The sequence below is a fragment of the Triticum urartu genome, chromosome 3A (assembly GCF_056163025.1).
Source record: "Triticum urartu cultivar PI428250 chromosome 3A, HENAU_Tu73, whole genome shotgun sequence".
In the NCBI taxonomy this organism is placed as follows: domain Eukaryota; kingdom Viridiplantae; phylum Streptophyta; class Magnoliopsida; order Poales; family Poaceae; genus Triticum; species Triticum urartu.
The window spans coordinates 726,352,465-726,364,601 of NC_141875.1; the positions used below are offsets into that span (position 1 = coordinate 726,352,465).

The 12,137-nt window shown below is 38.9% G+C and overlaps 1 protein-coding gene across 1 annotated transcript; it reads right to left on the minus strand.

Moving 5' to 3' along the window:
• Positions 1–5,870: 5,870 nt before the first annotated feature.
• Positions 5,871–9,160, minus strand: LOC147982250 (zinc finger BED domain-containing protein RICESLEEPER 2-like). Its single transcript, XM_087514263.1, has 5 exons — positions 9,079–9,160; positions 8,217–8,399; positions 7,780–7,961; positions 6,272–6,336; positions 5,871–6,182 (listed from the first exon to the last, which is right to left on the minus strand). Exons 1-5 carry the CDS (start codon positions 9,096–9,098, stop codon positions 6,168–6,170), a joined length of 465 nt encoding a protein of 154 aa, XP_087370389.1. The 5' UTR covers positions 9,099–9,160; the 3' UTR covers positions 5,871–6,167.
• Positions 9,161–12,137: the final 2,977 nt, after the last annotated feature.

Consider the following 12,137-nt stretch of genomic DNA (forward strand, 5'->3'; position numbering starts at 1 on the left):
ACTATCATTAATCACGCAGTTCATTATCACAAGAAAAGAAAGGCCCAATTGTTTATTAGAATGCACATGGGAGAATATATTGAAGCAAAGATAGAATATATGGTTGCATGTCTCAGTACAAAATATAATGTTGGAACAATATATAAACTATGAACTTATCATAATGCAGAAAATGTGGAACATAGCATTACATGAGGTATTTTCATGGAAAAAATGGGTACCCATGTGATAATTCTAACTGACACAATACTTTGAAATCTCTGTCATATACTTCTTCACATGAGCGTGGGAATCAGAGCATGTAAATGTGGTGGATATCATCCTTACCAACTCTGTCCGCACACAATCAGTATCTGGACCACAATCATGCATCCATCTAGTGGTACTTGGAAGTACTCCCTCCATTTCAAAATATAGTGCGCCCTTGTTTCCCGAGGTCTAACTTTGACCATAAATTTAACTAACGAGACCAACTGCGGCGGGAGAAGAAATTATATAATTGAGAACTTTTTTCGAATACGAATTCACTGATATAATTTTTGCTCCCGCCGCAATCGGTCTTGGTAGTTAAATTTACAGTCAAAGTTGAAGCACGTGGATAGAGGAAGCACTACATTGTGAAACGGAGGGAGTATTAAAACCTGACAAAATTGGTACGGAGGAATAGAAAAAAAGTTTATATGCTGAAACCGAAAGCACGGCTTCTGGTTTATATGCTGTAGACACTAAACTTTGTATCTACTACCCCTGGCGAAGTTGCATCCTTTCTGTTTACGATCAAGAAAAAAATTGCTTCCTTTCTGAGTAGAAAATAAGCACAAAATTCTTCCAATTCCATGAGCCAGGGGAGCACCACTCTTCCAATTTGTCTCCACAAAACTGTTCCAACTGGAGCGGACCACCATATCAAAAATGGATTTATGAGAGTTATAACAACGGCAATACAATCAGAACAACACACAAGACAAGATTTGGTGTAGTCGGGAAGGGACCGTACCACGAAAACCAGAGCGAGGTGGAGATCCTGGGATTCGGCTTGCCTGCTCCCTTCCCATGTTCCCATCCGTGCTCCCACTCCATCCTACAGCTGTCTTTTTTTCCTTTTTCTTTCTAATTTAATCATCTCCCCCCCTGATTTTAAGGGGTGGGACCGGGCCTTATTTTGTTTCAATCAAATCATGCCACATATGCGGGAGCATGGATGGGAACACGCTGGGGGAGCAGGCAAGTCTCGTCCGAGATCCTGCAGCTCATCGAGGCGTAGGTCCAGCAGCTAATCGAGGCAGAGATGGAGGTCCTGCGGCTCGGCAGCGACCTCCCAGTACAAATTGCCTTCATCTCCGCCGCTGGCGTCCTAGCCGGCGCGACTGCCCGAGCTAGGAAAATTCACGTGATAGATCATATGCTAGAAAATTCAAAAATAAATAAATAAATAGAAGACACGATTATGGAGAAACACCCGAACAGCAATATACAATTTTAAAGCACACCACCAACTAAAATTGCCTCTTCAAGTTTCATGGTACTCGCCTAAAATTATAACAGGAAGATAATAATGGTGAGTGTGTGCATCTTTTTCTGTCGCAAGATTGGTGGTGTTTTTCTAAGCCTGCTACATGCCCAAGAACATAGAACAACATGCACTTTGAGACTTCAGATCATATTTGCATATCATGATAGTCTTTTAGATCTCGCTATAAACAGTCAGATCATGTAACTGAATTGTCCTAATTCCTTAGTATAGTGGGCCAGTTTGCTTAGATGGCCAGACAACAAACTCTGGATACCGGTAAAGATCTTAAGTTCCTTTACGTGTATGTTCAGTTGATCTATGGATGCGGTGAGGTTACTGTAGATGATATCCAACTTTGAAGCAAGGTCAGCTCTAAAAGGGTTCACCACCGGACTATATGCAGCACCTAGGTTTATCTCTTCCTGCTATTTCTGAATATAGTGTAGTATTATCACGGATACAGTTTACAAATTTCTGGTCACAGAGCACAAGCTAGGTGTGTGAATAATGCATTGAGATATCGTTCGAACTAACAGAAAGTGCTAGTGTGGGAATGGAAAATGAGGTAAAAAACTGAACCTGCTTTTACCTGCTGGTCGATAATGAACTCTTTCTCCTTCAGGTTATATCACAAACTTGAAAGCAAGAGTTCATATCTAATTTTCTTCCAGAAGTTTACACAATCTAGGATCATGCACTACTGGAATTTTCGTATACGCTGGGTGTCGGCGTCTTCGCCGAGAGCCAAAACACGGGCACTCGGCAAAGTAAAGAACGCCAAGAGTTGCACTCGGCAAAAGGAGTAAGTCGGCAAACACACGACAATGCCGACAGTATTGCTCGGCAAACAGGCTATACTCGGCAAAGGCACTATTTGCCGACGGCCATCCGGCCACACACGGCAAAGTTTTGCCACGTGGCATATTCGGCGGTGACTAACGGCACGGTTACGGTTGCAACTCTTTGCCGAGGGCGGCGCTCAGCAAAGATTTAGTCCCACCTCGCCTGCCGACTAGCAAAATGACATGTTTAAATAGTTCAATAGTCCAACCTCAAGATGGCAACGGGGACGAAACCAACCGGGTTTTGCCTTCCCAAACCCATCCCCGCGAAAAAATCACAAACCCGTCCCCGTCATCGTGCACGGGGCTAGATTTTTGCCCGTCGCCTAAACCCATCGGGTTTTCTAAACCCACGGGGAAATAAGCATGTTAAAGCAAACATAGTAGCAAAATGGAATAGAATTTCAGCAGCAAAAGGGGCATATTTCAGCAGCATAACTTCAACAAATGTCATAATACAATAGTACATGGTTCAGCAACTAAAAGAAGCATATTTCAGCAGCATAACTTGAGCAAAAAAGAGCAATAACAATAGCTACAAGGAGCATATTTCTGCACAAACAGTAGCATATTACAGCCATAAATAGTAGCATATTTCAGCCATAAACAGTCATACATAGTTCACCAAGATGTCCAATTACACAAGTTCTGAAATAGAATTCATGGTTAACAGATCACAAGCACAAATGAGACGAAATGGTCCAATACATAAGTTCTAAAATATAATTCATAGTTCACAAATCACTTTAAAGTGGGCATCATCATGCCATCTTTCACGTCCCCAAGCCTCCAAAAGATTATCTTCAAAGCATCCAATGCCAAATCAAAGTGCCAAGTCCTAGAGAAGATCAAAATTTGCTCAAGCTAAAGTTAAACATGAAAAATATGCAGATTGGTATATGAAATGTGCAAGTACTTGTACTTCACCTGCATTCCCTCTTGAATGTCTTGAAGACAACTCCAAAAGCTTTGTCCTTGTTCATTGTCAGCATCTATAAGAATCAAATAAGTAGTATGAGCATCTAACGAAACATTGCAGCAAGATAATGATAGACTATATGATGATATGTAAAGAAAGACACACCTTTATATTTGTTTCTTATCCAATCTTGTGAACACATCAAGGCCTCTAAGATTTCAGGGGTAAGACGACTACGGTGGTCACTTAGAACTCTACCACTTGTGCTAAATGCTGATTCTAAGGCAACCGTGCTGACCGGAGTTGCAAATATATCACGTGCTAGCAGCCTCAAAGTTGGATAGCGCGTTCCACTAACTTTCCACCAATCTAACACGCTGAATTTATCTTTGGACAATGGAACTAGCTCATCTTCCAAGTAACGGTCTAGCTCAGATTTCATCCTAAAAGATGTTGGCCTTTTTTGAGCAACACGTTCATTGAAGAGTGACATAAGGGCTGGAGCTTGCAAAGAAGAGAATGGGCAAGATGGTTGTTCATGATCATCATCACTCTCAAGATTGTACTCCTCCAACAATGTGCACATCTTGGCAATTATTCCATTAACATAAACCTCACATTCTGGACTAGAAGGACTAATACCATGCAACATAGCAAAGCAAACAAGCAACATTTCATTTTTGTACCGAGGATCAAGAAGTGTAGCCATTCCCATTAGACCTTGAATATCAGTCCAATACTTGTTAAATTTCTCCTCCATGCTAAATGTCATGGCTTCTATCACCTCATTACCACAAGTTGACCATTGCCTCATATTCATTTTAATTTCACAAATCTTGGGAAAATAGATGTTGGCAGTTACATAATCAGTCCCGGAAAACATTTCAGTGATTTCAAAGAACAACCGTAGCCTTTCTACAACATCAATAGAAAAAGCCCATTCTTGCTTAGTAGGGAGACTCTCGTATTGCTTCTCAACCTTCTTTAATCGCTCAAAAACAGCCTTATATGGTAGAGCCACACTAAGCATTGTGTAAGTTGAATTCCACCTAGTCTTACAATCAAGTACTCCCTCCGGTCCTTTTTACTCTGCATATTAGGTTTGTCCGAAGTCAATCTCATCCAACTTTGACCAAGTTTATACAAAAAATTATAGACATTCACATAACAACACCAATATCTTTAGATTCATCTTGGAATATATTTTCATATTATATTTATTAGATATTATAGATGCTAATAATTTCTAATATAAATTTGGTCAAACTTAGCAAAGTTTGACTTTCGGCAAATCCAATGTGCAGAGTAAAAAGGACCAGAGGGAGTATTAACCTTCTTGTTATTTTGACCTTTTGAAACTTAGCAATTTCCTCAAACTTCTCTATTCGTTTTGGTGAGGCAATCCAAAAAGCTACACTCTCTCTAATCTTTTCTATTGCTGGTTTCATAGCATCTAAGCCGTCTTTGATAATTAAATTCAGAATGTGGGCACAACAACGCATGTGAGTCAAGGTACCTTGCAACATGAGCTTGTCCTTCCCTATCCTCTTCACCAACAAGTCAATTGTCTTGTCATTTGAAGAACAATTGTCAACAGTCACCGTTGATAGCTTCTCGTCAAGATTCCAAGCAATCAATGATTCATGAAGTTCTTCAGCTATAACTTCGGCGGTATGAGGAGCTGGCACATAAATAAACCTACAAATGCAATGAACATATGTTATACAACAGCAAATAATATAAAACAACATCAAACAGGGTACTACAGCAGCAAATAATGATAAAACAACATCAAACAGGGTACTACAGCAGCAAATAATGATAAAACAACATCAAACAGGGTACTGCAGCAGCAAACAATGATAAAAACAACATGAAAATATGTTATACAACAGCAAACAGGGCACTACAGCAGCAAATAATGATAAAAGCAACATGAAAGTATTCATATACCTCATGATAACACTCCTAAGTTTCCAAGAGTCATCAATGAAATGGCCGGTGATTGCCATGTATCCTTTCTTTTGATTGTCAGCCATCCATAAATCAGTAGTGATAGCCACTCTTGATCGATTTGCAGCCATGTACTCGATAGCCTTCTTGCTTTCAACTTTGTAAGCGTCCAAAATATCCTTCCTATGAACGAAGAGATGACAATTAGACATTGAAGATATTAAACAAAACATAGCATATTAGTTCAACAATCCATAGCAAAGATTTAGTCCCACCTCGCCTGCCGACTAGCAAAATGACATGTTTAAATAGTTCAATAGTCCAACCTCAAGATGGCAACGGGGACGAAACCAACCGGGTTTTGCCTTCCCAAACCCATCCCCGTGAAAAAATCACAAACCCGTCCCCGTCACCGTGCACGGGGCTAGATTTTTGCCCGTCGCCTAAACCCATCGGGTTTTCTAAACCCACGGGGAAATAAGCATGTTAAAGCAAACATAGTAGCAAAATGGAATAGAATTTCAGCAGCAAAAGGGGCATATTTCAGCAGCATAACTTCAACAAATGTCATAATACAATAGTACATGGTTCAGCAACTAAAAGAAGCATATTTCAGCAGCATAACTTGAGCAAAAAAGAGCAATAACAATAGCTACAAGGAGCATATTTCGGCACAAACAGTAGCATATTACAGCCATAAATAGTAGCATATTTCAGCCATAAACAGTCATACATAGTTCACCAAGATGTCCAATTACACAAGTTCTGAAATAGAATTCATGGTTAACAGATCACAAGCACAAATGAGACGAAATGGTCCAATACATAAGTTCTGAAATATAATTCATAGTTCACAAATCACTTTAAAGTGGGCATCATCATGCCATCTTTCACGTCCCCAAGCCTCCAAAAGATTATCTTCAAAGCATCCAATGCCAAATCAAAGTGCCAAGTCCTAGAGAAGATCAAAATTTGCTCAAGCTAAAGTTAAACATGAAAAATATGCAGATTGGTATATGAAATGTGCAAGTACTTGTACTTCACCTGCATTCCCTCTTGAATGTCTTGAAGACAACTCCAAAAGCTTTGTCCTTGTTCATTGTCAGCATCTATAAGAATCAAATAAGTAGTATGAGCATCTAACGAAACATTGCAGCAAGATAATGATAGACTATATGATGATATGTAAAGAAAGACACACCTTTATATTTGTTTCTTATCCAATCTTGTGAACACATCAAGGCCTCTAAGATTTCAGGGGTAAGACGACTACGGTGGTCACTTAGAACTCTACCACTTGTGCTAAATGCTGATTCTAAGGCAACCGTGCTGACCGGAGTTGCAAATATATCACGTGCTAGCAGCCTCAAAGTTGGATAGCGCGTTCCACTAACTTTCCACCAATCTAACACGCTGAATTTATCTTTGGACAATGGAACTAGCTCATCTTCCAAGTAACGGTCTAGCTCAGATTTCATCCTAAAAGATGTTGGCCTTTTTTGAGCAACACGTTCATTGAAGAGTGACATAAGGGCTGGAGCTTGCAAAGAAGAGAATGGGCAAGATGGTTGTTCATGATCATCATCACTCTCAAGATTGTACTCCTCCAACAATGTGCACATCTTGGCAATTATTCCATTAACATAAACCTCACATTCTGGACTAGAAGGACTAATACCATGCAACATAGCAAAGCAAACAAGCAACATTTCATTTTTGTACCGAGGATCAAGAAGTGTAGCCATTCCCATTAGACCTTGAATATCAGTCCAATACTTGTTAAATTTCTCCTCCATGCTAAATGTCATGGCTTCTATCACCTCATTACCACAAGTTGACCATTGCCTCATATTCATTTTAATTTCACAAATCTTGGGAAAATAGATGTTGGCAGTTACATAATCAGTCCCGGAAAACATTTCAGTGATTTCAAAGAACAACCGTAGCCTTTCTACAACATCAATAGAAAAAGCCCATTCTTGCTTAGTAGGGAGACTCTCGTATTGCTTCTCAACCTTCTTTAATCGCTCAAAAACAGCCTTATATGGTAGAGCCACACTAAGCATTGTGTAAGTTGAATTCCACCTAGTCTTACAATCAAGTACTCCCTCCGGTCCTTTTTACTCTGCATATTAGGTTTGTCCGAAGTCAATCTCATCCAACTTTGACCAAGTTTATACAAAAAATTATAGACATTCACATAACAACACCAATATCTTTAGATTCATCTTGGAATATATTTTCATATTATATTTATTAGATATTATAGATGCTAATAATTTCTAATATAAATTTGGTCAAACTTAGCAAAGTTTGACTTTCGGCAAATCCAATGTGCAGAGTAAAAAGGACCAGAGGGAGTATTAACCTTCTTGTTATTTTGACCTTTTGAAACTTAGCAATTTCCTCAAACTTCTCTATTCGTTTTGGTGAGGCAATCCAAAAAGCTACACTCTCTCTAATCTTTTCTATTGCTGGTTTCATAGCATCTAAGCCGTCTTTGATAATTAAATTCAGAATGTGGGCACAACAACGCATGTGAGTCAAGGTACCTTGCAACATGAGCTTGTCCTTCCCTATCCTCTTCACCAACAAGTCAATTGTCTTGTCATTTGAAGAACAATTGTCAACAGTCACCGTTGATAGCTTCTCGTCAAGATTCCAAGCAATCAATGATTCATGAAGTTCTTCAGCTATAACTTCGGCGGTATGAGGAGCTGGCACATAAATAAACCTACAAATGCAATGAACATATGTTATACAACAGCAAATAATATAAAACAACATCAAACAGGGTACTACAGCAGCAAATAATGATAAAACAACATCAAACAGGGTACTACAGCAGCAAATAATGATAAAACAACATCAAACAGGGTACTGCAGCAGCAAACAATGATAAAAACAACATGAAAATATGTTATACAACAGCAAACAGGGCACTACAGCAGCAAATAATGATAAAAGCAACATGAAAGTATTCATATACCTCATGATAACACTCCTAAGTTTCCAAGAGTCATCAATGAAATGGCCGGTGATTGCCATGTATCCTTTCTTTTGATTGTCAGCCATCCATAAATCAGTAGTGATAGCCACTCTTGATCGATTTGCAGCCATGTACTCGATAGCCTTCTTGCTTTCAACTTTGTAAGCGTCCAAAATATCCTTCCTATGAACGAAGAGATGACAATTAGACATTGAAGATATTAAACAAAACATAGCATATTAGTTCAACAATCCATAGCAAAGATTTAGTCCCACCTCGCCTGCCGACTAGCAAAATGACATGTTTAAATAGTTCAATAGTCCAACCTCAAGATGGCAACGGGGACGAAACCAACCGGGTTTTGCCTTCCCAAACCCATCCCCGTGAAAAAATCACAAACCCGTCCCCGTCACCGTGCACGGGGCTAGATTTTTGCCCGTCGCCTAAACCCATCGGGTTTTCTAAACCCACGGGGAAATAAGCATGTTAAAGCAAACATAGTAGCAAAATGGAATAGAATTTCAGCAGCAAAAGGGGCATATTTCAGCAGCATAACTTCAACAAATGTCATAATACAATAGTACATGGTTCAGCAACTAAAAGAAGCATATTTCAGCAGCATAACTTGAGCAAAAAAGAGCAATAACAATAGCTACAAGGAGCATATTTCGGCACAAACAGTAGCATATTACAGCCATAAATAGTAGCATATTTCAGCCATAAACAGTCATACATAGTTCACCAAGATGTCCAATTACACAAGTTCTGAAATAGAATTCATGGTTAACAGATCACAAGCACAAATGAGACGAAATGGTCCAATACATAAGTTCTGAAATATAATTCATAGTTCACAAATCACTTTAAAGTGGGCATCATCATGCCATCTTTCACGTCCCCAAGCCTCCAAAAGATTATCTTCAAAGCATCCAATGCCAAATCAAAGTGCCAAGTCCTAGAGAAGATCAAAATTTGCTCAAGCTAAAGTTAAACATGAAAAATATGCAGATTGGTATATGAAATGTGCAAGTACTTGTACTTCACCTGCATTCCCTCTTGAATGTCTTGAAGACAACTCCAAAAGCTTTGTCCTTGTTCATTGTCAGCATCTATAAGAATCAAATAAGTAGTATGAGCATCTAACGAAACATTGCAGCAAGATAATGATAGACTATATGATGATATGTAAAGAAAGACACACCTTTATATTTGTTTCTTATCCAATCTTGTGAACACATCAAGGCCTCTAAGATTTCAGGGGTAAGACGACTACGGTGGTCACTTAGAACTCTACCACTTGTGCTAAATGCTGATTCTAAGGCAACCGTGCTGACCGGAGTTGCAAATATATCACGTGCTAGCAGCCTCAAAGTTGGATAGCGCGTTCCACTAACTTTCCACCAATCTAACACGCTGAATTTATCTTTGGACAATGGAACTAGCTCATCTTCCAAGTAACGGTCTAGCTCAGATTTCATCCTAAAAGATGTTGGCCTTTTTTGAGCAACACGTTCATTGAAGAGTGACATAAGGGCTGGAGCTTGCAAAGAAGAGAATGAGCAAGATGGTTGTTCATGATCATCATCACTCTCAAGATTGTACTCCTCCAACAATGTGCACATCTTGGCAATTATTCCATTAACATAAACCTCACATTCTGGACTAGAAGGACTAATACCATGCAACATAGCAAAGCAAACAAGCAACATTTCATTTTTGTACCGAGGATCAAGAAGTGTAGCCATTCCCATTAGACCTTGAATATCAGTCCAATACTTGTTAAATTTCTCCTCCATGCTAAATGTCATGGCTTCTATCACCTCATTACCACAAGTTGACCATTGCCTCATATTCATTTTAATTTCACAAATCTTGGGAAAATAGATGTTGGCAGTTACATAATCAGTCCCGGAAAACATTTCAGTGATTTCAAAGAACAACCGTAGCCTTTCTACAACATCAATAGAAAAAGCCCATTCTTGCTTAGTAGGGAGACTCTCGTATTGCTTCTCAACCTTCTTTAATCGCTCAAAAACAGCCTTATATGGTAGAGCCACACTAAGCATTGTGTAAGTTGAATTCCACCTAGTCTTACAATCAAGTACTCCCTCCGGTCCTTTTTACTCTGCATATTAGGTTTGTCCGAAGTCAATCTCATCCAACTTTGACCAAGTTTATACAAAAAATTATAGACATTCACATAACAACACCAATATCTTTAGATTCATCTTGGAATATATTTTCATATTATATTTATTAGATATTATAGATGCTAATAATTTCTAATATAAATTTGGTCAAACTTAGCAAAGTTTGACTTTCGGCAAATCCAATGTGCAGAGTAAAAAGGACCAGAGGGAGTATTAACCTTCTTGTTATTTTGACCTTTTGAAACTTAGCAATTTCCTCAAACTTCTCTATTCGTTTTGGTGAGGCAATCCAAAAAGCTACACTCTCTCTAATCTTTTCTATTGCTGGTTTCATAGCATCTAAGCCGTCTTTGATAATTAAATTCAGAATGTGGGCACAACAACGCATGTGAGTCAAGGTACCTTGCAACATGAGCTTGTCCTTCCCTATCCTCTTCACCAACAAGTCAATTGTCTTGTCATTTGAAGAACAATTGTCAACAGTCACCGTTGATAGCTTCTCGTCAAGATTCCAAGCAATCAATGATTCATGAAGTTCTTCAGCTATAACTTCGGCGGTATGAGGAGCTGGCACATAAATAAACCTACAAATGCAATGAACATATGTTATACAACAGCAAATAATATAAAACAACATCAAACAGGGTACTACAGCAGCAAATAATGATAAAACAACATCAAACAGGGTACTACAGCAGCAAATAATGATAAAACAACATCAAACAGGGTACTGCAGCAGCAAACAATGATAAAAACAACATGAAAATATGTTATACAACAGCAAACAGGGCACTACAGCAGCAAATAATGATAAAAGCAACATGAAAGTATTCATATACCTCATGATAACACTCCTAAGTTTCCAAGAGTCATCAATGAAATGGCCGGTGATTGCCATGTATCCTTTCTTTTGATTGTCAGCCATCCATAAATCAGTAGTGATAGCCACTCTTGATCGATTTGCAGCCATGTACTCGATAGCCTTCTTGCTTTCAACTTTGTAAGCGTCCAAAATATCCTTCCTATGAACGAAGAGATGACAATTAGACATTGAAGATATTAAACAAAACATAGCATATTAGTTCAACAATCCATAGCAAAGATTTAGTCCCACCTCGCCTGCCGACTAGCAAAATGACATGTTTAAATAGTTCAATAGTCCAACCTCAAGATGGCAACAGGGACGAAACCAACCGGGTTTTGCCTTCCCAAACCCATCCCCGTGAAAAAATCACAAACCCGTCCCCGTCACCGTGCACGGGGCTAGATTTTTGCCCGTCGCCTAAACCCATCGGGTTTTCTAAACCCACGGGGAAATAAGCATGTTAAAGCAAACATAGTAGCAAAATGGAATAGAATTTCAGCAGCAAAAGGGGCATATTTCAGCAGCATAACTTCAACAAATGTCATAATACAATAGTACATGGTTCAGCAACTAAAAGAAGCATATTTCAGCAGCATAACTTGAGCAAAAAAGAGCAATAACAATAGCTACAAGGAGCATATTTCGGCACAAACAGTAGCATATTACAGCCATAAATAGTAGCATATTTCAGCCATAAACAGTCATACATAGTTCACCAAGATGTCCAATTACACAAGTTCTGAAATAGAATTCATGGTTAACAGATCACAAGCACAAATGAGACGAAATGGTCCAATACATAAGTTCTGAAATATAATTCATAGTTCACAAATCACTTTAAAGTGGGCATCATCATGCCATCTTTCACGTCCCCAAGCCTCCAAAAGATTATCTTCAAAGCATCCA